Source organism: Cololabis saira, chromosome 3 (genome assembly GCF_033807715.1).
Source record: "Cololabis saira isolate AMF1-May2022 chromosome 3, fColSai1.1, whole genome shotgun sequence".
Taxonomy (NCBI): domain Eukaryota; kingdom Metazoa; phylum Chordata; class Actinopteri; order Beloniformes; family Belonidae; genus Cololabis; species Cololabis saira.
The window spans coordinates 1838741-1862633 of record NC_084589.1 but is presented as its reverse complement, the minus strand read 5'-3'; the positions used below and the strand labels follow the sequence as shown (position 1 = coordinate 1862633).

The 23893-nt window shown below is 41.2% G+C and overlaps 1 protein-coding gene across 1 annotated transcript; it reads right to left on the bottom strand.

The window, feature by feature from the left end:
* Positions 1-317: 317 nt before the first annotated feature.
* Positions 318-21656, bottom strand: LOC133424596 (pituitary tumor-transforming gene 1 protein-interacting protein-like). Its single transcript, XM_061715287.1, has 7 exons — positions 21410-21656; positions 21163-21209; positions 19223-19331; positions 3427-3535; positions 1871-1936; positions 1601-1647; positions 318-734 (listed from the first exon to the last, which is right to left on the bottom strand). The coding sequence occupies exons 1-7, from the start codon at positions 21507-21509 to the stop codon at positions 685-687; spliced, it is 528 nt and encodes a 175-aa protein (XP_061571271.1). The 5' UTR covers positions 21510-21656; the 3' UTR covers positions 318-684.
* Between the last annotated feature and the right edge of the window lie 2237 nt (positions 21657-23893).

Genomic DNA, 23893 nt, shown 5'->3' with positions numbered 1-23893 from the left:
GCAGGGAGCATGGATTGGTAGAACAAAACAAAATTTGATTTTTGGGCCTTCCATTACTGCCAATAATACTGATTATTGATCATTCACACACCCACTATAAACTTATTTCACGGCTGCTGGCCTGTCCCTTCAAATCTGTCAGGTCCCGTCAATGAGACGGAGTCATCCCGTCTGTCATCCCGTCTTTCGTCCCGTCTGCCCCCCCAGGACAAGGACAATCAGTCAGTGGAGGGGGTAAGGTGTGGGGGATGTGGAAACCGCCCCCACCTCCATCACAGGCTCTCATCACAACATTCTGACACCAAATCAAACCAAAACATGTTTATTACAACTTTTAATTGTGTGTGAACACACCAGCGCTACAACCAGAGCTGTAAATCAATAATCAATACTCAATAAAGTGCAAACACTGATAGTAAAGTTGAATTCCTAAAAAGAGAAGCTAGAAACAAGATTTCAAAACACAAGTATAAGAAGGATTTTTAAAAAAAACAATCTTTCACACCCCTCCGCCTCCAGACGACAGAAGGCCACAGAAGTGAGCGGAGGAGACAGGACAGGTCTGTAGGGGGAGGAGAAGACGGGTCTGGATGGACGGGTCTGTAGGGGGAGGAGAAGACGGGTCTGGATGGACAGGTCTGTGGACGGAGGACTAAAGAGGAGCCGGGACAGCGGCTGTAGGCTTCACTCGTTCTCAAACTTGCTGTAGGGGTGGTCTGCGTCCCCGATGAGACCTGAGGAGGAGGAGACGTCAGAGAGTTCAGGGTCCAACACGTCTGGATTCATTCTGGAATAACTCAGTACGTTTACATGCAATTCAATTCAATTCAATTTTATTTATATATCTAATACAACAAAAGTTGTCTCTAGGATCTTTCCAGAGACCCAGAACATAAACCCCCGAGCAATTATTACATAAACAATGGCAGGTAAAAACTCCCATAGTGGGAGAAACTCCGAGAACGGAGAGCTCTGCCAGGAACATAAGGCACTATCAGGTCTCTACATGCAGCAGTTCAATCGGATTTCTGATCGTGTAAGACATCGTTCAGACTTTTAAACTGCATGTAAACACCTCAATCCCATCTGCTTCGGACCTATTTCGGACATTTAATAATATCGGATAGGAACACCTAGATAACTCGTTCACAGTCGGAATGTTAACTCCATGTTTACGGAGACATCAGATATTGCAGTCTGCGCATGCTGGAGAATTTCCTCTGGGGCTTCACCCGGAAGTGAAAGGAGATGGCGCGTGTTAAATAGTTGTTTAAACACCTTTAAAAAGATCGCGAAAGAAAAGAAAGCTTCATCAAGACACCGGAGCAGATCAAAATAAAGTGGAAAAATATACGGAAGGCGTAACATTGACGCCAAACAAAACAACCGTCAACCGGAAGTGGCTCTTTGTTGAAATGGTTACCATGGTTACAGCGCCACCTAGCGTCACGGAGTCAGCCATGCTCTGGAAATTTATCCCATTCTCTGAACGGCATGTAAACTCAGATAAGTGATTGAGTCTTCTGGATGTTTATCTGATACAATCAGAAATCTGAGGGATGTTTCAATCAGAGCAGAGCAGAGCAGGATTCATACTCACCATACTTCTTGCGGATCTCATCGTGTCGCGTCTTTCTCTCCGTCTTCCTGTAGGAAAAACAAAAAGACAAACAGTTCAAACACACAAAGCAAACACGACTCAGAACCCCTGAAAGTAGGACCTTCAGTCTGACAGCTCGTCTCTCAGGATTTCAGGAGAATCAGAGGAGTTGAGCGGCAAACAGATGCATTGTGTCAGACGGGGACAGAAACCATCTCTGGTCCATCATCATCAAACTACAGGATCACATTGGTGTTGTGGGAACCTCACCGCTCCTCGGCACGCTGCTTCATCTCCTCCCTCTTCCTGGTGTAGCGCTCCTCATCTCTGTCAGGCCTGGGGGAGAGCAGACAGGAGGAGAAACATCCTGATGAGCTGGATCTGAAGGAAGGATGGAGCTTCTCCTCTCTTCTTTGGAAGCAACACAACGTCAGTAGCAAAGATGTGAAAGAGAGGCTGAGAAACTAAAAACATGTCGTAACGAAAGAAGAAAAGAAAGTCCCCCTGCTCCTCGCCATGGCGACAGAGACAACTGGAGGACGTTTGCTTTTTAACTAAATCTGGTTTAAGGGGGCAGGGCTGCCCCGTGTGATCTGTGATTGGAGTTTAGAGGATCTGCAGATGAACTCATTCTCCTAATGATCCTGCGCCATTCCAAAACTTTAACTTACTGCTTAGTCAATCATGCACCTCTTAAAATGTCAGCTGGATGACCTGAAAACTGCATTTATTAATGCTCTAAACCTCACATTTCAAGTTCTCTGAAACATGATTCCTATTATTAGGGCCCGTGCACTTACAGTGTGAAGGCCCTATTGTATCTGAAGGAATTTTCCTTTTTCTTTTTTCTTTCTTCCGACGAAAGGAGGGCCTTTTTTTCCCCCTAAACGTGCCCCAAAAGTCACCAAATTTTGCACCAAGTCAGGCCTGGCGAAAAATGTGATATTTAATGGTTTTCATTAATGGGCGTGGCAAAATGGCTCAACAGCGCCCCCTAGAAAACTTTGCGCCTCAAGCCCCACAATACGGTTTGACGTACATGCACGAAAATCGGTACACACCTGTATCATGTCACAACTTAAAGAAAAGTCTCTTGGCGCCATGGCCGAAACCCAACAGGAAGTCGGCCATTTTGAACATTTTGAATTAATCGCGTAATTTTGGCGCAATTTATGCCATTCCTTCTGCAGTTAATACGGCCCGAACCGTAACGTGCACCCAGGTGTGTTATACATCAAAATGTGCGTCTCCATCCTGCGACAACACGTATTACTTTTCTCAGTCAAAAGCATTACCGTGGCGATAGATGCCGAAAAGCGCGCCCCCCCTTCATCTGATTGGTCTATATTTGATAGTTCCTACTTTCTGCCATAACTTTTGAATGGTTTCACATAGAGAGTCGTGGGTGGTGTCATCAGACTCGGTATTGAGTACTTGAACATAATTGGTGCAAATTAGCCCCGCCCCTTCTTCTGATTGGTGGATATGTGACAGTTCCTATTTTCTGCCATAACTTTTGAATGGTTTGATATAAAGAGTCGTGGGTGGTTTCATCCACTAAATGTCCAGGCCCGAAGAATCTACATGCAAGTCATACAAGCTTCCACTGCGTGCGAGGGCCCATTCATCGCTGCTTGCAGCTTTAATTATTATTGTTTTGTCAGTTGTGCACCACATGACACGCAACAAGAAGGGATGGAAATGAATGCAAGGTGCTGCAGATCATTTCTTGAACTTATTTAAGTCAGAAAAAAGACAGAATATGAGAGGTTTTTAATTTGGGCCCCAGTTCCTGCTCCCCCTGCTCAGGTGTGGTGTGATCTTACTGTGAGGAGCGTTTCCTGCAGCAGCAGCAGCAGCAGCAGCAGATGGCGATGCTGATGATGATGACTCCTCCCACCACGGCCAGAGCGATGATCAGAGCCTCGAAGTTCACTGAGACAACCGCACACAGACACAAGCATCAGCATTCATGCTCTGCCGTCCAGGACGTCACATGCTTCTTGTCACTTTGAAACCTCCCTTTTTCCTCAAGCGTGAAACAGAAACAGCAGCCCTCTCAACTCTCAACTGAAGTGAAACCACAGCGCACTGCCGTTTCCACAGAAACGAAACTTAAAAGACCGTTTAATCAGCTTCAACCATAAACTAGATTCTACCAGCTTCCTGAAGCTGAAACACTTTACAGCCTTCACTTCATCGACACACTCGGAGCAGCTTTTATGCTTCAACTCAAGCAGAGCTCAACACATTCCCAGCAGGATTAACCAGATTTTACGCCTCATTCCAGACTGATTTTCAGATTCTGTTTGAGGTTAGCTATCCTAAAGGTTTGAGGTTAGTTAGTTATCCTAAAGGTTTGAGGTTAGTTATCCTAAAGGTTTGAGGTTAGTTAGTTATCCTAAAGGTTTGAGGTTAGTTATCCTAAAGGTTTGAGGTTAGTTATCCTAAAGGTTTGAGGTTAGTTAGTTATCCTAAAGGTTTGAGGTTAGTTATCCTAAAGGTTTGAGGTTAGTTAGTTATCCTAAAGGTTTGAGGTTAGCTACCCTAAAGGTTTGAGGTTAGCTACCCTAAAGGTTTGAGGTTAGTTAGTTACCCTAAAGGTTTGAGGTTAGCTACCCTAAAGGTTTGAGGTTAGCTACCCTAAAGGTTTGAGGTTAGTTATCCTAAAGGTTTGAGGTTAGTTAGTTACCCTAAAGGTTTGAGGTTAGTTAGTTACCCTAAAGGTTTGAGGTTAGCTACCCTAAAGGTTTGAGGTTAGTTACCCTAAAGGTTTGAGGTTAGTTACCCTAAAGGTTTGAGGTTAGCTACCCTAAAGGTTTGAGGTTAGTTATCCTAAAGGTTTGAGGTTAGTTACCCTAAAGGTTTGAGGTTAGTTAGTTACCCTAAAGGTTTGAGGTTAGTTACCCTAAAGGTTTGAGGTTAGCTACCCTAAAGGTTTGAGGTTAGTTATCCTAAAGGTTTGAGGTTAGTTACCCTAAAGGTTTGAGGTTAGTTACCCTAAAGGTTTGAGGTTAGCTACCCTAAAGGTTTGAGGTTAGTTACCCTAAAGGTTTGAGGTTAGTTACCCTAAAGGTTTGAGGTTAGTTAGTTACCCTAAAGGTTTGAGGTTAGCTACCCTAAAGGTTTGAGGTTAGCTACCCTAAAGGTTTGAGGTTAGTTATCCTAAAGGTTTGAGGTTAGTTAGTTACCCTAAAGGTTTGAGGTTAGTTAGTTACCCTAAAGGTTTGAGGTTAGCTACCCTAAAGGTTTGAGGTTAGTTACCCTAAAGGTTTGAGGTTAGTTAGTTACCCTAAAGGTTTGAGGTTAGTTAGTTACCCTAAAGGTTTGAGGCTAGCTACCCTAAAGGTTTGAGGTTAGCTACCCTAAAGGTTTGAGGTTAGTTATCCTAAAGGTTTGAGGTTAGTTACCCTAAAGGTTTGAGGTTAGTTATCCTAAAGGTTTGAGGTTAGTTACCCTAAAGGTTTGAGGTTAGTTACTCTAAAGGTTTGAGGTTAGCTACCCTAAAGGTTTGAGGTTAGTTACCCTAAAGGTTTGAGGTTAGCTACCCTAAAGGTTTGAGGTTAGTTACCCTAAAGGTTTGAGGTTAGTTACCCTAAAGGTTTGAGGTTAGCTACCCTAAAGGTTTGAGGTTAGTTACCCTAAAGGTTTGAGGTTAGCTACCCTAAAGGTTTGAGGTTAGTTACCCTAAAGGTTTGAGGTTAGTTACCCTAAAGGTTTGAGGTTAGTTACCCTAAAGGTTTGAGGTTAGTTACCCTAAAGGTTTGAGGTTAGCTACCCTAAAGGTTTGAGGTTAGTTATCCTAAAGGTTTGAGGTTAGCTACCCTAAAGGTTTGAGGTTAGTTAGTTACCCTAAAGGTTTGAGGTTAGTTATCCTAAAGGTTTGAGGTTAGTTAGTTATCCTAAAGGTTTGAGGTTAGTTATCCTAAAGGTTTGAGGTTAGTTACCCTAAAGGTTTGAGGTTAGCTACCCTAAAGGTTTGAGGTTAGTTACCCTAAAGGTTTGAGGTTAGTTACCCTAAAGGTTTGAGGTTAGTTAGTTACCCTAAAGGTTTGAGGTTAGTTACCCTAAAGGTTTGAGGTTAGTTACCCTAAAGGTTTGAGGTTAGTTATCCTAAAGGTTTGAGGTTAGTTACCCTAAAGGTTTGAGGTTAGTTACCCTAAAGGTTTGAGGTTAGTTATCCTAAAGGTTTGAGGTTAGTTATCCTAAAGGTTTGAGGTTAGCTACCCTAAAGGTTTGAGGTTAGTTATCCTAAAGGTTTGAGGTTAGCTACCCTAAAGGTTTGAGGTTAGTTAGTTACCCTAAAGGTTTGAGGTTAGCTACCCTAAAGGTTTGAAGTTAGTTACCCTAAAGGTTTGAGGTTAGTTAGTTACCCTAAAGGTTTGAGGTTAGTTACCCTAAAGGTTTGAGGTTAGTTACCCTAAAGGTTTGAGGTTAGTTATCCTAAAGGTTTGAGGTTAGTTACCCTAAAGGTTTGAGGTTAGCTACCCTAAAGGTTTGAGGTTAGTTACCCTAAAGGTTTGAGGTTAGTTATCCTAAAGGTTTGAGGTTAGTTACCCTAAAGGTTTGAGGTTAGTTACCCTAAAGGTTTGAGGTTAGTTATCCTAAAGGTTTGAGGTTAGTTACCCTAAAGGTTTGAGGTTAGTTACCCTAAAGGTTTGAGGTTAGCTACCCTAAAGGTTTGAGGTTAGTTAGTTACCCTAAAGGTTTGAGGTTAGTTACCCTAAAGGTTTGAAGTTAGTTAGTTACCCTAAAGGTTTGAGGTTAGCTACCCTAAAGGTTTGAGGTTAGTTACCCTAAAGGTTTGAGGTTAGTTATCCTAAAGGTTTGAGGTTAGCTACCCTAAAGGTTTGAAGTTAGTTACCCTAAAGGTTTGAAGTTAGTTACCCTAAAGGTTTGAAGTTAGCTACCCTAAAGGTTTGAAGTTAGCTACCCTAAAGGTTTGAGGTTAGTTACTTTAAAGGTTTGAGGTTAGTTACTTTAAAGGTTTGAGGTTAGTTACCCTAAAGGTTTGAGGTTAGTTATCCTAAAGGTTTGAAGTTAGTTACCCTAAAGGTTTGAGGTTAGTTACCCTAAAGGTTTGAGGTTAGTTATCCTAAAGGTTTGAAGTTAGTTACCCTAAAGGTTTGAGGTTAGTTACCCTAAAGGTTTGAGGTTAGTTACCCTAAAGGTTTGAGGTTAGTTATCCTAAAGGTTTGAAGTTAGCTACCCTAAAGGTTTGAGGTTAGCTACCCTAAAGGTTTGAGATTAGTTACCCTAAAGGTTTGAAGTTAGTTAGTTACCCTAAAGGTTTGAAGCTGCTTCCTGCTGTTAATGTTTGTCAGACCTGTTTTACATTCCCTGATACAGTCTCATCGTCTCATCAGTAAAAACCACTGTAAACATGGCCGACTATAAACCTTAGGACTTCAAATTTGCATCAAACAAACAGTTGTTGCCAAGCAACCACCTGAAATAACACAAGTGAGGTCATTTCTGGTGCAACCGGATTTGAATAAAGCAGTTGTGAAGCTGGAAGTTTGCATGGCCTGCAGTGCACCAACCAGCCATGAGCTGCGTCTGAAATCCCATACTTCCACCCTAATGAGTCGCAAAAACAGTATTTAGTGCATCCGAAACATTAGTATGTACACAATAGTATGCGCTATCCATACTCATTCTGGAGAAATGTATTAGTATGGATTGATGGACACTAGCTAAGCAGAAACTTCCCACAATCCAGGTTTCTTCCTCCTAAAGGGGAGTTTTTCTTGCCACTGTTTGGCTTAAGGTTTTTCTCCCACTAGGGGAGTTTTTACCTGCCATTGTTTATGTAATAATTGCTAAGGGTTGTATGTTCTGGGTCTCTGGAAATATCCTAGAGACAACTTCTGTTGTAATAGACGCTATAGAAATGAAATTGAATTGAATTCATCTGGCTCGAGGAACCGGTTTGGTTCAGCTTCTCAGCCAAACCGAAGAGGAAGTAGGTGAAACTCCGGGACTGACACGAGCAGCCTTCATGCTCTTTTAAAGTCGGCAAGTTAGAGGAACAGAAAGTTGATGCAGAAGAGGAGAGAAAAGAAAATGAAAAGAAACCGGTTTATTTATTTGAATGATTGATGATATTTGTAGCTTAATGAAACGTTTGTTTATTTATTTGAATGATTGATAATATTTGTAGCTTAATGAAATGTTTATTCATTTGAATGATTGATACCCTAATATTTGTAGCTTAATGAAACATGTATTTTTTTGAATGGTTGATCACATATGTAACTTAATTAAACAGGTTAGGAAAACAAATCTATTTCCTGTTTGTTACTGTAGCGTAGCCGAGCGGAATAGAATATCTCCCGTTGCTGAGTCGTATCTCAGGTCCGTCCTAGTTCCTGGAGAATCAACACTGTGTCCGTTGCATAAGGACTTATGGAACTAATGATTTCAACTGAAAACACATTAAAGCATGAATAACTGATTTAATATTTATGTTTTTTGGTAAGTGACCTTGGTATAAGTGAGATAATGCCCTTCCAGGTGGACATTAACATATGGACCTCGCAGGACGTGAAACGTCCTCCACTTCGCGTTGGACGGTTCCATATAAGTCCATATATTTATGTTAATTGACACCTGGAAGGGCATTATCCCTTACTTAAACTTAATCTGCAGCTGCGTTGCAGCAGTCATGTTGTGGTTTTGAACAGAACTGTTGCTGCTCTGCCAGCTGACGGCTCCTTAAACCCCGGCGTCATTCATACACAACGTCAGCATGACGTCTTGAAGCTGCCGCGTGTACGACCAGCAGCTTCCTGGTGGGATCTTCCAGCCTAAAACAACGTCACTGACGTCCCAACCATTCTCCACCTGGAAACCCTGAACAGGAAGCTGCAGGGGTAGCGTCGCCACCCGTCCCTTCAAATACGGAATCGTTACTTCATTGGGAATTAAAAGTTGCGTTCCGTATTGAACCAATACGGACACATATTATGCTCTTATTTATTGATGTCATAATTTTGAATATATTGCAACACTTCATTCGTAGTAAATTCAACTAAAGGTGAAACAAATATATTATTTCCCACTACATTCAAAGTGAGATATTTCAAGCCTTTATTAGTTATAATTTTGGTGATTGTGCCTCACAGTTTATGAAAACCCCAAATAAAAAAATCTCAAAATATTTGAATGTTTTATGAAATCAAGAAAGAATTTGATCAAAATTGTAACAAATAAAGGTTTAACATATCTTGCTTTGCATGTAAGACTGTGAAACGATGTAATATATTAGTTTCACCTTTTAAGTTGAATTGTTGAAATAAATGAACTTTTACACAATATTCTAATTTTCCGACCTTCGCCATAGGCTATACAGGACTGTCTCAGAAAATTACAATATTGTCATAAAGTCCTTTATTTTCTGTAATGCAATTAAAAAAACAAAAATGTCATACATTCTGGATTCATTACAAATCAACTGAAATATTGCAAGCCTTTTATTATTTTAATATTGCTGATTATGGCTTACAGTTTAAGATTGAGATTCCCAGAATATTCTAATTTTTTCAGATAGGATATTTGAGTTTTCTTAAACTGTAAGCCATGATCAGCAATATTATAATAATAAAAGGCTTGCAATATTTCATTTGATTTGTAATGAATCCAGAATGTATGACATTTTTGTTTTTGTAATTGCATTACAGAAAATCACAATATTCTAATTTTCTGAGACAGTCCTGTATTTATATTTACCATAGGAGCATCGGTTATTTCAGTTACTAGTATGGTTGTCTGTCTAAACAGTCATGCAAGTTCAATGCTATTAAAGCACTTTAAACTTTAAATCAAAGCATTTTGTTTTTTCATAAAAAATAAATACATTTCTATTCTGTTTAGAGGTTTTGGGGATGTCCCTTTTTTTGGCGCCTGCGCTGCTGAAATCGGGGCGACCCTTATTTCTATTTCTGAAAGGTGGCAACCCTACGTAGGGGAGTGTTATGCAACACCCGTGCTAACTTTCAGAGCAACAGAGCAGAGCTGTGATTGTGTTTGTGAAATCACCTGGTGACATAAATGCTCCTCCTATTTTCAGCAGTATCTCTGGTTTCTGTCACGCTCAGAATGAGGAAGCGGCTACAAACAATTCTACTTTTAACCACGACTGTCTGTTGAACAGCACTGATAACTCCCATGGCCCTGTGGTTGATTACTTTCTTTAGTGATGCCAAGATTCTTTATTATCTCTTAATGTCTCAAAGACAAAGGACATGTGTATTGATTTTAGACCGTCTCAGCTCTCCGGATAGGACAGTGATTAACGGACAAGATGTAGAAATTGTAGAGTCCTATAAGTATCTGGGAACTATAATAGACAATAAGCTGACATTTGAGAGTAACACCAACTTAATTTACAAGAAAAGTCAGCAGCGTCTGTACTGTCTTAGAAAACTGTCCAAATTCCATGTTGATGGGTCAATGACGTGACGCCTAGATTTTCCAAAAAACTGTTTTTTTTGCCAATTCAAAAAAGGTTTAAATGGATAAAAAAAATACCATATATATGACCTACCTGTCCCACATATGGACTCACTTGAATTTTACAAAAAAATACTAATTATTTGGGATTTTGTTGTTGTTTTAAGCGTCAAAATGTCATGTGGTGCAATGGTCCGACCAGGACTCTGGTTTTTAAATCAATCTTCTGCCCTATCTGGCATGATTTCAGAACTGTCTTGTAGTGTGTAAGATTGCAACACATTTGTATTTATATTTCCATCATAATATACAAACAAAGTTTGACTGATGTCCATTTTATGAAATATCATGTGGCGCGACCATTAAAATAACCATTTTTGTATAATACTGAAAAAAAAAAAAAAGATGTCAAGATGTTAAGGAAATACATTTATTTTAATGAATATGAATCATGGTTGCACCACATGACTTTTTTAAGGCTAGTGCCAATTCATCTTGACAAAAATCACTTAATTTAAATTTTTTATATACATTTATGTGTACACAACATTTTTAATGTTTGAACTACTGCAATAGATATTCTTTTTTTTATTATTTTAAAATTGACCTGTTGGAAATTCTTATTCGTCATTGACCATGATTCATCCTTGATGTCCATGTTCTATCGTTCTTTCATTGAGTATGTATTCACTTTTTCCTTCAGTTGTTGGTTTTCATCACTTAGGGCAGGGGTGTCCAAAGTGGGTCCTCGAGGGCTGCAATCCTGCATGTTTTAGTTGTCTCCCTGAATCAACACACCTGATTCTAATTAACGGTCGTCACCACCTTGTCATCAAAGTCTGGATAGTTCTGTTGATGACCAAGCTCCTTGTATCACGGTTTGATAAAAAAAGGGAAACATCTAAAACATGCAGGACTGCGGCCCTCGAGGGCCGACTTTGGACACCCCTGACTTAGGGTAAAGCAGAAAACTGTTCTTACCAAGGTGGTTAATGTCTGTAGTAAAATAACTGGCTCTGCTCAGGTGACTCTACAGGACCTGGATAACAAACAGCTGTATAGGAAAGTTTCAGTTTCTCCCATCGGGTACATTGCTCAGACTTCCACTTGTCAAAACTAACAGATATAAACATTCTTTTGTACCCTCTGCATCTCCCTTCTCAATTCCATGAGGAAAAGGAAGCTGTTGTGGGGCTTGGTTTTTTAGATTTAAACTCGTTGTCGTTTACTATGTGTAAATGTGTATATATTGCTGCAAAATGAATTGCTCCATTGGGGACAAATAAAGTTATTGAATGATTGATTGATTGATTGACATCAACTTCCCCTTCCACCACCCCAACATCCCTGAACCGCAGAACCCAGATAGCTGGGAGGGAATTCATGGAAATCGTGCACTTGGTGACAAGTTTTTGATATTTGGCATGGTGTTAGTTATGGACATAAGGTTTTTAAAACCACCGCAAACAAATTGGGACAGCCCCCTAGTGGCCGGTTTGCAGAAAATTCTAAATGAATCAATCAGCAATAAGGCGATAGAGGCGGCATTGTAGGTGTTAAGTGAGTTTAAACATGCACAGCTGATGTTTTTGTGTGTGTTATTTTAATAAAATCAAATTCTTTCACTGTGACTTAGTTCTGAGGTTCTGTTCATATTATGGCTGCGTCCCAATACTCCCCCTCGCCCTCGTTTTCTTCACTAACCCTAACTTTTGCGCGTTCCCGTGAAGGTAGTGGTGTCCCAATTCCTCTTTTCACCAATGGGGAGGGGGCATAACGAGGGCTAGGGGCTGAGAATATCCCCTTCAAATCGAGGGATTTCAGATGCTGACTTGGCGAGAGAGGGGGTATGAAAATTTCCCAGAATGCTTTTGGCATAGGCTCTGCGTCGATTTGACTCGCCGACCGAAGGCAAACAGGCAGACTCGTCTCAGAGAAATAGAGAGAAATAATCCTGTGACTCGTCAGATTTGTTTTGGATGTTTCTGATATAATAGTCTTCAGAAACCACAAAGTAATCCAGCTGTTATCTGGGTAATTTACACACTTTCAGATAAAGTTGCGGAAGATCACGCCAGAATAAAGGGATTTATGGTTCCGCGTTACACCAACACAGAGCCTACGTAACCTACGCCGTAAGGTCTGCGTCGATGTACGCGGCGACGCGCGCCGTACGCCGCACCCTACGCCGTAGGCTCTGTTGATTTAACGCAGACCCAAACTCCGGAGCCGGCCGACAGAAATCTCTAAATTTCGGAGCAAATTTCTTAACAGGCGTAGCTACAACTGTTAGATTTCATCTATTAAACCAACATCTTCCTAAATGATTTATTTCAGCCGGCGTAATTTTCAACAGAGCTGCGTCCCAGAGAGAGTTTCTCTCCCGGGACGACGGAGCAGCTTGACCCGGCGGACACGTCTGTTTTCGGGCTGTGAGCTGAGGCTGCTCCCCGGGGGCGGCGGCTCTTCTCATCTCCGAAAACATCGGGTCAAATTTCTTAACAGGCGTTATTTGGATAAACTGAGCCCAGGTTGTGGATCTTAAGGTTACCTTTATACCTGAAAAAATATTAAAACTTAATAAAGTGCCATATTAACAGCGCTACAGCTGAAATTAAAACAGCTTTTGGCTCTCAGCTTCCTGATCAGGTTAGGGATGGAAACGAGGGGGAGTAGGAGAAATGGGACAGGCACCTGGGCCAAGTGCCCTAGATCTCAAGTGCCCTAAAATCGCCCCCTTCTTTTTTAAGGCTTAGGGAAGAAAAGAAGGGCGAGTGGAGAAAAGAAGGGCGAGTGAAGTTGAATTGAGATTGGGCCTAAGCCTGAATGAAGGCCACTGTTCTCACCCAATCAGATTATTGATACTACAGCGATAGTGACCTGTCCAATAAACAGAAAATTGCATTCCTTGGTGGTGAAAATAGTGGCCTAGTGCCCTCTATAATCTTTCTTTTTTTTTTTTAAACTTTATTTTTAAAGATTTTTATATTTTCGACATTACAAGTAAAATGTAACAATGACATAAAATTAAAAGCAAAGCAAAATAAAAGAAAGAAAAATAACAAAAGTGCACAGATTGTAACAACAGGTCAGGTCGGTGAGCCACTCTGATATCAACAGCAAAGGAAAAGCCACATGGCAAGCATTAGAAGTTCACCTCCATCAAAAGTCCCAAACATAAAGTCCCAGGCCATCAGTTACACATACATATATACCGACAGAGAGGGATGTGAAAAGCCTGTTTATCTTCATAACATTATCACAAAGATGTACACACAACTCCACACCCTCTTCTTCACCCATCAAAATAAGATGACCACTTCCACCAGTAAGAATTAAATTTACCCATATTGAGGTTCAAGGAGAAAGTTATTTTTTCCATGATATATATCTCATTCATAATTCCTGTCCATTCCTCTTTTGTCGGGGGCTCTTTGGTCAGCCACCTCCTTGTTAGAGCTTTTTTACTGGCTGCTAACATAATTTTAAACAGGTATTTGTCACTCGGGTCAAGTGAGGCAGGGATATTGCCAAGATACATTATTTTGAAATCCTGTGTGATCTGCAAACCCAATATTGAATTGGTTATACTTATTATATCCCCCCAGTAGGGCTGGATCGTTGGGCAGTCCCAGAAGATGTGGAAATGATCTGCCTGGGGGTTTCCACACTCCCGCCAGCATTGTCCACTTCCTGGCTGATTCTGTGGATGTTTCATTTTTGGAGTGATAAAAAATCTGACCATGTTTTTCCACGCAAATTCCCTCCATAGTCCCGAACTCGACGTGCTCAATTGGGTTTTACAGATGTTTGACCAATCCTGGTCTGATATTTCTATTTTAGTTTCCTTCTCCCATTTATGTTTAATATAAAGTGTGGAGTTCCCAATTTGAGATTGTAAACATGCGTATAGTCTAGCAATCATTTTTCTGATGGACTTGGATTTATATGAGTTGATCAAAATATTTATTAGATCTATGTTACACTCTTCTGTTGTTTTTATATTACTGTTATAATGGGCTCTAACCTGAAGGTACCTATAGAAGTCATGTTTTTCTAAATTATATCTATCTTTTAGTGTTTGGAAACTTTCTAATACTCCTTTAACAGAGATGAGGCAGTATGTAGTTATTCCTTGAAGGGACCAGTGTTTGTATCTCCCATCCATCTGAGCAGGTTTAAAATCTTTATCATGTGTCACCCATCTTAATAGTTTTATCTGTTTTTCCAATTTATGTTTGCGACATTCCCCAAACCATATGTTTATGGGCGTTTTTGTCCAGCAGTTTAATTTTCCTTTTTGTTGTAGGTATTGAGTTCTGTCTCCAAGCAGTGTCTGGAGGGGGATGTCCAGTTGGGACAAGTCTAGGTCCTTCCATTTAGCGCTGTAATTTGGATCACACCAATAAATCAGATATCTTAATTGTGCCGCTTTGTAGTAGTTCTCCATGTTTGGCAAAGACAGTCCCCCTTCTTCTTTAGTTAGTTGCAAAGTGTTATATCTAACCCTGGGTTTTAGGCCTCTCCATATGAAAACAGAGAACATTCTTTTCCACTCGATAAATTGTTTAAGTGGTATTTCTATGGGTATTGATTGGAAGAGAAAAAGTAAACGGGGTAAGATGTTCATTTTAATGATGTCTATCCTGTTATGCAGGTCTAATGGTAACAAGGTCCATCTATTTAAATCTGTTTTAATATCTTTAGTAATTGTCAGGTAATTTGTAGCATAAATGGTGGATAAATCCTTTGGAATTTTAATTCCCAGATATTTAATGGTGTCGTTATCCCAATTGAAGTTATAAAGGGTGTAGATATGCGGTGCAGGTCTGTAATTGTAGGAGAGGATCTGTGTTTTGTGTGTATTTAGTTTATACCCAGAGATACGACCAAAGGTTTTCATACAGGACATTAATTTGGGAAGGCTCAAATCTGGCTGGGAGAGAGTGACCAGTATGTCATCTGCAAAGAGGCAAGTTTTGTATTCAATCCCTTGAATCCGAATTCCTTGGATTGATTGATCTTCTCTGATTGCCTGCGCCAGTGGCTCAATGAATAGAGCGAATAGGGCCGGACTCAGAGGGCATCCCTGTCTGCACCCTCTTCCAAGTAGTACATGGTTAGATAAACTGCCATTTATTTTTATTCTTGCAGTGGGTAATTTGTACAGTTTTTTAAAAATTAGGATTACTGAACTGTTAAAACCAAATCGTTGCAGCGTTAAGTATAAATATTTCCAGCTGACAGAATCAAATGCCTTTTCAGCGTCAAGGCTCAGAGCAATAGATTTATCTTTGTTTTTACTCATATGGTCAACTAGGTGTAAGGCCCGTCTTGTATTATCATGTGTTTGTCTATTTTTAAGAAATCCAGTTTGATCTTCGTCTATTAAATCTGGAATTATGTTTTCCAATCTTTTTGCAATTATTGAAGCAAACAGTTTGTAGTCTAAATTCAGAATAGAGATTGGTCTGTAGGAGCTGCATTCAAATTTGTCTTTACCCATCTTTGGGATTACAGTAATGATTGCTTGTCTCCAGGATGTGGGCGTTTCTTCCCCTTTAAGGATAGAGTTAAAGCAATTCAGTAATGTTGGTGATAGAATTTCCCTGAACGTTTTGTACCATTCCGCTGGGTATCCGTCCACACCCGGCATTTTGTTTGTTTTAAGTCTCGAAATGGCATCATCCAATTCCTGTTTTGTTATTTCATCCGTCATTATTTTATTCTGTACTGTACCAATGGATGGCAGATCCAATGAATTTAGAAAGTCTGTAATGTTTGAACATCCGGCATCCTCCGGTTGTGCGTACAAGTCTTTATAATAATTTTCAAAGGAATGTTGTATTTCTTCCAGTTTATGGCATAATCTACCAGACTGTGGGTCTTTGATTTTGTAAATGGATCTTTCATCTTGTTGCTTTTTTATCCTCCAGGCTAATAATTTCTTAGCTCTCGGCCCGTTATCGTAATATCTTTGTTTAATGAATTTAGCTTTCGTCTCCTCTGAACTAACATATATTTTATTTAAGCTTTGTTTGGTCAGGTTTATCTGGTCCAGGATTTGTGGGTCGTTCGTTTCCATATGTTTGATTTCTAGAATTTTCAATTTGTGTAATAGATCGTTTAATTGTTTTTGTTTGGCCTTCTTTTTAATGGAAGACCACATTATGAGCTTCCCCCTGATCACTGCCTTAGCCGCATCCCAAACATTACTTGGAGACACCTCATCATTGTCATTGTATTCTAGATATTCCTTAAATTCCTTTTCAATGTATTTTATACACTCAGGGTCATTTAATAGACTAGTATTAAGCCTCCATGTCGAAGTTTTAACTTCAGTGTCCAGATGTAGGGAAAGATACACACCTGCATGGTCCGATATATCCTTGACCCCTATTTCGCAGGTTATAACTCTATGTCTGTCCGAATGAAACAAAAAAAAATAGTCAAGCCTTGAATATACACTGTGTGGGTGGGAGAAAAATGTGAACTGTCTTTTTGTTGGATGGATTTCCCTCCAAATATCCATCATACCAGCTTCAAAAAGGAACTTTTTGACAGTGATTGTCTCTGGGTTTATTCTCTTTGTAACGTTGGTAGAGTCAAGGGAGGGTTGCATTTGTATATTCCAGTCCCCACCACAAATAAGAACCCCCGAAGTCTCATCAGTGATTATATTAAATATTTTCTTTATAAGCAAAGTATCGTTACCTGGGGGTCTATATACGTTTAACAGTGTCACTGGTTTATGATCGATATATCCATTTACTATAACGTATCTTCCCTCTGTATCTGTTATCTGTTTTGTTAATTGGAATGTTATTTTATTCGAAATTAATATTGCAACACCTCTAGCTTGACCGTGCTTGTAAGAAGAGTAGAAAGTATTCTTAAATCCAAAGAGCTTCAGCTTCTCATGTTCCTTATCACTAAGATGAGTTTCCTGCCAAAAGATTATATGCTGTTTCTCTCTTTTCATCTTAGTTATTAATTTCTTCCTTTTGATGGGGTTTTGCAATCCATTAACATTTAAAGTGATTACACTGTACTCTTGATATGGCATTCTATCCCTTAAAACCACACACATTATGCTCACCTAATGACCTGGAAACGAAAACAAAAAACATCTGTGCAACACAACAAGACATCTGAACAAAATAGACCTCCAAAAGTGAAGTAATAAGATAACTTCGGAACAGGGAGAGGAAGCCTCTTAATAGAGGGCCCCTCCAAACGCGCTCTGACATCCTCATTTGAGTGTCGTCAGAACACATAGTGGCCGCTAGTGCAGTCTTTGTCACCCAGAATATGCGGTCTTAGAAATATTTTTCAAAGTTACTCCAAAACTAAGAACATTCAACTATTTTAATCATATTAAAAATGCACACTTAAAAAAAAAAAAAGGTATTGATCAGGCAATGCTTATCTGCTGAATGTCTTTTCAATAACTGATAATTTAGTCTCATATGGACCGGTGAGTTGTTCTTTGTCTTTAATTACTCACGGGTACCCCTCAGGCTGTCTCCCCCTCTCGTGCAAGGGTATTTCGAAACCTCTGAAGCTTCTCCCGGGCCCGCTCAATGTCCGCGTTGCGGCTCCGGCGTCTCGTGGGTCCGCGGAGCTCCCAGCTGTTTCCCCCTGGGCTCCTGCGGGGCGCAGCCGCTGCGCGCGTCCGCGGCGCGCCGTCGGCTGCTGCGTCCTGGTTAGATCCTCCATCAGCTGGCAGTAACCCCCTCCTCAGCAGGTCCTCCGTTGCCTCTCCAATGTTGTTGTAAGTTATGGTTTTTTCTTCATAAAAGACTCGGAGTTTTGCAGGTGCCGGTGTCTGAAACCGAAGTCCTTTTTCTTTTAACACCTTTCTCAGCGGTGCGAACTCCTTTCTTTTCTTCATAATTTCAACCGGGTAGTCGTGGTCGAAATAAACTCTCTTTCCGTTGAGAAGAAGTTCTTTTTTCCTCCATGCGTTGGTCAGAACCAGTTCTTTGGTTCTATAAACTAGGAAACAAGCGATCATGGATCTGGGGGCTGCTTGCGGGGGAGGCTTGGGCCCGAGCGATCTATGACAGCGTTGTATTTTCAGATCAATGTCTGTGAGGGATAATTCGGACTTGATAAACTTCTCCAGAAACTCACAGGCATTGTCGCCTTCCACCCCCTCAGGAACCCCAAAAATGCGCAGGTTGTTCCTCCGGGAGCGCGCTTCTAGGTCTGTTAATTTAGATTGGATGCGTTCTTGCTCCTGCAGGACCTGCAGCAGCACATCCTTTGAAGCTGCGCTCCACTCCTCAACTTCAGCCACGCGTCTCTCCGCCTCATCCATCCTGGATTCCGTGTTTTTCAGTTCGGCCCCAATCTCACTCAGCTTCTGGTTGACTTCTTTTCTAAAGTCCCCCAGCTCTTCCTTCATGTCTCTTTTAATAGTTTCGCGAAAAGAGTTCAATTCCTTCTTCATGTCCGTGTGTCCTGCTTTAATCTCAGCGTGAATAGCACTGATGCTGGCGGTCAGGGCATCCATGGCGGAGCGCTCGGTAGCTTCGCACGTGTCGACGTCTTCATCAACTCCTCCTGTTGCCATTTCTTGTTTTTCTCCGCTGTTTTGCTTTGTTGTGTTCCTAGATTTTCTCATGTTGTATTTCCCCGTAAATCTTTAGTGGAAATAGCCGGTATGAAACCTCTAAAATGGGGAAATTTTCAGACCTTTCTGGGAGCTCTGAAACTATCCGACTGCTCGTCTCGCCGCCATTACCGGAAGTCCCTCTATAATCTTTCTATGTGACTTCATTCTAGAGATATGGAGTTTTTAGGGCAAAAAATGACCTTGAAAATTTTAATTTGACCATCAACATGACAGGAAATTTATCTCAGAATTGAATTCCTAGCACTAAAAAGTACAGAAAGTGACAATATTCAACAATCTAGGACTAAGAGAAGCTGAGATATGACCTTTGGTCTTTTCGGCGGGAGCCATTTAGAATTTTCTGCAAACTGGCCACTAGGGGGCTGTCACAATTTGTTTGCGGTGGTTTTTAAAAACCTTATGTCCAAACCTAACACCATGCCAAATATCAAAAACCTGTCACCAAGTGCACAATCTTTATGATTTGTGACATATTCCCTCCCAGCTAAGACGGGTTGGAGGAGACAGTAGAAAGGTGGAGGACTCACGCCAGCAGACGCCCCAGCGGGCCTGGGCCAGCGGGCAGAGCGAGGGCGGGGGCAGCAGCCAGGTCACCGGGTAGTCCGAGCAGTTGCTGCTGCTGAAACACCACAGGCACTGGAGACACCACACACACACAGGGCCAGAGGTCAGGTTAACGGCTTAACAGGAATGCTGCCGGGACAGAAGTGGAGATGAGCTCTGATCCCAGTCCAGACCAACCACGGCCTGGATTCTGGACCGGTTCTCCTCTTGGTGTCGAGCAGCTGGACCCTGTTAGGTAAATGTTTTAATGACACTCTCCTCTGCAGGTGAAAGATATTCGGTCTTCTAAATATATATAAAATATTGACTGTGTTTCCATGCATCAATAACCCTTTTCTAACCGGAATATTAGCAATAACCCGCTTTTGCACGGCCATGTAAACACCAATAACCCCTTTGAATAACCAGAATTTGCTCATATTGGGGTTTTTAAAAACCCCAATATGAGCCCTGGGTTACTCCTTTTAAAACCTGAATATTGGGTCATGTAAACACCAAACAGAATATCCCCATCAAACGGAACATGAATTTGTTTTCTGAACATGCTCTGTTCACAAGGAATCCTGGTCTTTTGAGTCCAGGAAGTTCTTATAAACATGGAGAAACCAAGACCAGGAGGAGACTAATCACTTCATAAATGTAATGAAGGATATGAACATTTCTGCATTTGTAGACGGTACAAAGTACCGGGATAGAAGATTTACAAGAAGGTGAGTGAAGCAGCATTTGTAGGAACGCCAGACCAGATCCAGCTCCGCTGGAAGACGCTGGAAAAGGAGAACTACAGGGTCGAGAAACAAAACGCTACCAGCAGGTCTGATTATCCACCGTGCTGCTGTTATTGTGTTTGTTTTGGATTTGGATACAGGAAGAAGAAGTGGAAATGACAGTAATTGCGTCATGACGTCCTCCGTGCGTCGCTGGTTTGATCCAGATATCCTGACTGATTAATCACCATGTAAACAGGGATAACCCTGTTTGCTCACGCATGGAAACAGATTATTCCCAATGTTTCAGTAACCGGAATATTGACCGTAACCCTGATTTTGACTGCATGTAAACATAGTCATTGTTTTAGACACATTTGTTGACAAAGAGTCCTTCTGAAGGACTTTCATGGGTTCTGCTTTACGACCAAACCATCACTCATCTCCTTACGAAGAAAACGATTTTTTTTGTAGTTCTTGGATGTAAAAATGGATGTTAACAAAAGAAAGAACCGAATTTACAGAAAAAACAACTAAGTATGTCGCATGTTTAACCTGAATTATGGTTCTGCGTTAAATCGTCGCAGAGCCTACAGCGTAGGTTACGCGTCGATTTAACGCAGAACCATAGCTCAGCCTTTAGGCTCAAACCACTGCGTACGGAAGAGTATCAGGGCCAGGCAGGATAAAAATAAAAATAATATTTTAGAGGAGGAAGATTTTTTTTCTTCATTATGCACTTCGAGAAAAAAGACGAAATGTTGAGAAAAAAGTCGAAATGTCGAGAAAAAAGTCGAAATGTCGAGAAAAAGGTCGAAATGTCGAGAAAAAAGTCGAAATGTTGAGAATATTGTTGAAGTACAATTTCGACAAAAAAGTCGAAATGTCGAGAAAAAGGCGAAATTTCGACTTTTTTCTCGACATTACGTCTTTTTACTCGAAGTGCACAATAAAAAAAAAATCCTCCACTCTCAAATTTTTTTTTCTTGCCTGGCCCTAATACTCTTCCGTAACTGCGAAACAAGTCCATGTGCACGTTTAACAACAGAGGTGTGTCCTGCTCGTGCATAGCTGCTCGTGCACAGCTTACTCGTGCACGGCTGCTCGTGCACAGCTTACTCGTGCACAGCTGCTCGTGCACAGCTGGTCCAGCTGGGGTCACAGTGGGGTCTGCATGGGTCTGATCGTGCACGTACCTGTGCGTGTGGGACGCAGGCGTCGCAGCTCCTGTGGGCGGAGCAGGCTGAGGAGACACGGAGAAGAGACGCGTGAAAAACACGGGACGACGTTTCAAACACACATGCAGGGGCATTAAAGCCTGATTTATGGTTCCGCGTTACACCAACGCAGGCCTACGGCGTATGTACGCGTCGACGCGTACCCTACGCCGTAGGCTACGTGCGTCGATTTAACGCAGAACCATAAATGAGGCTTTCGACTCACGCGGAGGGGGTGGGGAGGTGGTCTGGCTGAAGGCGCTGCCGCAGAGCAGCGCGGCGGCGAGGACGCTCCAGACACGGCTCCAGGGCGGGGAGGCAGACATGGTGGAGGACCAGAGGACCGGTGGGGGGTCGACGGTGTGTGTGACCCCGATAAAAGCCCGCTCGCTCCTCAGAAACGCCTTGTAGTCGGATAGGGAAAACCTTCGCTGCTCTGTTTTGCTTCTTCTGGAACTTCCTGGAACGAGAGTAGCGGGGGCGTGGCTAGCGCGCTGGGGGCGGGGTTAATGCGCTGGGGGCGGTGCTAGCGCCCTGGGGGCGTGGATAGAGCCCTGGGGGCGGGGTTAATGCGCTGGGGGGCGGGGCTAGCGCTTGATTCATATCAGAGTAGGGGATAAAACAGGGTGGCGACATTTCAACAGAGGTGGGTAGAGGAGCCAAAAATTGTACTCAAGTAAAAGTACTTCAGTACTTCTGTTACTTCAGAATAATATGACTCAAGTACAATTAAAAAGTAGTCATCCAAATAATTACTTGAGTAAAAGTAAAAAAGTACTTGGTGAAAAAACTACTCAAGTACTGAGTAACTGTTGAGTAACGTCTGATTTATTTTTTTAACACAACCATTCAAACAGACAAAAGTACAAAATAATCATCTTCAGGCAAATTAAATCAATAAAATAAATTAAAATTAATAAAAAATAGCTTAAATTAAAATAATTTAAAAGTAAATTCAAGTACTTTAATAAATAATAAAATAAATAAAATAATAACAGAATAAAAAAATAAATTAAGCACAAGTAGCACAAAATTTCAAGTCTTTGTACTTTTCTTTTTTAACCAGCAGAACTAGAACAAACATGAACTCATAGAAACTGTGTGTGTGTTTGAGTCTGTGTAAATGTGACAAAACATGCAAAAACAAACATTTTTCCCAAAGAATCACCCAGTGATGTCATGAGATTGACGCGTACGTGGATAAAAGGGATAAAAGAAAAGTAACAGCTCAACGTAGCCTAATGTAACGGAGTAAGAGGAACAGTTTCTTCTTCACAAATCTACTCAAGTAAAAGTAAAAAGTATAGTGATTCAAAACTACTCCTAAAAGTACAACATTTCCCAAAACTTACTCAAGTAAATGTAACGGAGTAAATGTAACTCGTTACTACCCACCTCTGCATTTCAATTCAATTCAATTTATTTGAACACACAAAAATCAACAGATTATTAAAGTCAGTTTCTGCAGATATTCCTTGGGAAGACGAGGATCCTGCTCCCTCTCATCCTTGATCTGCAAATAGAAATATAGTTTATTTTCCTGCTCCACTAACACAACTAATCATCATCATACCATGGTATGATCACTGTTCTACATAAAATAATAAATGTAAAAAAAAGCGTGTCAGACCTCACCTTGATTATTATTAACATTTTGGATTGACTGTGAGCACTGCAGTTGTTAAGTAATAAAATTAAACCTCAAAAATATAACTTGCCTAATAAATTGTGCACACAGTGTAGATGAATACTTTGTAGTGGTGTATATATTTAATTGACACTTTTGTTTTGTTGGCATTGATGGCAACAAAACATCAATAGTGAATGCTCGGATGCTAGATTATTTTTTCTCATTCTTTCTGTTTCCCACTTGTTTGGTTGATGCACAGATGATATTGCTAGAGCAGTGGTTCCCAAACTGTGTGCCGCGGCACACTGGTGTGCCTTGAGGCAAGTCCAAGTGTGCCGTGGGATTTTGTGACAACCATAGCCTACTGCAATATAGTATACAACTAGACAAAAATAATTATTTTAATTTACTATATACTACTTTGAATGCACTCATTCCATAATACAGAGGCAAACTCTTTATCTAAAAACTATTTTAAAAAATCCTCAAGAGGATCCCACATTTCGCTGTTCGCGCAGTTGCGCAGGTGGGAATTTTAGACTGTGACACATCAAAGGCAGTAGGTCAACACAACATTAAAACATAAACAAGAAGGAAAATGGAGCTTTGCGGAGCAAACCACCAACCACCAGTGCAGAGACTGCCGAGTCCGACAACCCACCGAAAGAAAAGAGGAAAAAAACTGTCAGCCGACAGTATCATGACAGTTACCTGTCTTATGGCTTCAGTTGGACCGGGGATGTCAACATTCCTCAGCCGGAGTGCGTCCTCTGTCGGGAGAAGTTAGCTAATGCTAATATGGTTCCAAGCAAGCTGAAGAGGCACTTGGAAACCAAACATCCCTTCCACGCTGGGAGAAACCTGGCCTATTTCAAAAGAGCGCGGGATCTGAACCAGAGGCAGCAAGACCGTCTGTTGGATTGTGTGAAAGTGTCAGAAAAGGCAATGGAGGCTAGTTACATGCTAGCAGAGCTTATTGCAAAGCAAAAGAAGCCGCACACAATAGCAGAGACACTCATCCTCCCGGCTTGCAAAATAATTGCTGGTGTCATGCTGGGTCCAGATGCTGCAAATGAGCTA